At 55.6% G+C, this 1,131-nt stretch overlaps 1 protein-coding gene across 2 annotated transcripts in view; it reads left to right on the top strand.

Moving 5' to 3' along the window:
• The window catches only part of TREM2 (triggering receptor expressed on myeloid cells 2), a 4,832-nt gene extending 4,702 nt beyond the window's left edge, over positions 1–130 (top strand). For both annotated transcript variants that reach the window (XM_077764797.1, XM_077764798.1), the window contains exon 5: positions 14–130. In XM_077764797.1, coding sequence (XP_077620923.1) covers positions 14–30 — 17 coding nt within the window. In that variant the 3' untranslated portion in view covers positions 31–130. The remainder of the gene's footprint in view (positions 1–13) is intronic.
• The last annotated feature ends 1,001 nt before the right edge of the window (positions 131–1,131 follow it).

Consider the following 1,131-nt stretch of genomic DNA (forward strand, 5'->3'; position numbering starts at 1 on the left):
CGGTCGGTTGCAGGGCGAAGAGGCCCATGAGAGAAGACACATGGGAAGAGAGGCCCCGGGAGAGGTCCGCTGGAGCCGCCCCAGCTGCACACCTGCCCCTCAGCCACCAAGAGTCCTGGTTCTGCTTTGGCGAAAGGCCACCCTGCTCACACCCTGCTTCCCCTGGTCCCTGGGAACAGAAGGGTGTGGGGTGTGTGTGTGTGTGTGTGTGTGTGTGTGTGTGTGTGCAGGCACACCGGGAAAGTGGAAAGGACATTCGCCAACTTGTAGACATTGGTTTATTAAACCTCTCACAAATAAATCCAAGATTTCTCTTTTGCTACCAGGCTAGGAGAATGAATTTGGAGGAGGAAAAGATAAAAGGTCAGCCGTCTTGGGGCCTTGGGTCTCAGGCTACTGCGTCGCTCTGTTCTCCTGGCCTCCAAACTGCCCATCTTTTTCTTTTCCCTCGCGCCCTTCCCTAGGTTTAATTGCTGGATCCCGCCTCCTCATCTGGGGTTTCTCTGGCATCCAGTCTGGCGCCCCCTCCTCCACTTGCCTCCTGCCCATCCATTCCCGAGGACCATTGTGGCCCACCTCCCCCACCCATCAGTCCATCAAACTTCCAGCTGACTCATCCATTGGCTTCCCCAGACCTCTGCTTTCATCGTGCTACTTCCCTCCATGGAAACACCCAGAGCAGGACTCATGGAGTGCAGCACACCAGAGCTGTGAACTACTGGTCCGAGCCCCTCACTGCACAGAAGGGAAACTGAGGCTTACAAGGGAAAGACGTCTCCCCAAACCCCTAGTAGAGCCTGGAAGTGCAAATTTCACTTTGTGTTCACACTGCCCTTTCCTCTAGCTCAATCCTACTCGTTTATTCATTGATTTGTGCAACAGATATTTTCTGTGCCAGGTACCGTTCTGGGCGCTGGAGACAACCGAGAACCAAACAGGCAAAGATTCCTGCTCATACAGAGGCCCGGGCCCAGGGGAGGGGAGGGAGACAGACACAACAAGTGAGTCAGCCAGCTGGTAAGCTGGAAGGCAAAAGCGCCCAGAAGGAAATGGCCAGCGAAGCAGGGCTAGGCGCACTGGGGGTGCACAAGGGACAGGGGTGATGTAATTTAGCGGGCGGCGGAAGGAGAC

This window comes from Crocuta crocuta, unplaced genomic scaffold (assembly GCF_008692635.1).
Source record: "Crocuta crocuta isolate KB4526 unplaced genomic scaffold, BGI_CrCroc_1.0 scaffold44, whole genome shotgun sequence".
Taxonomy (NCBI): domain Eukaryota; kingdom Metazoa; phylum Chordata; class Mammalia; order Carnivora; family Hyaenidae; genus Crocuta; species Crocuta crocuta.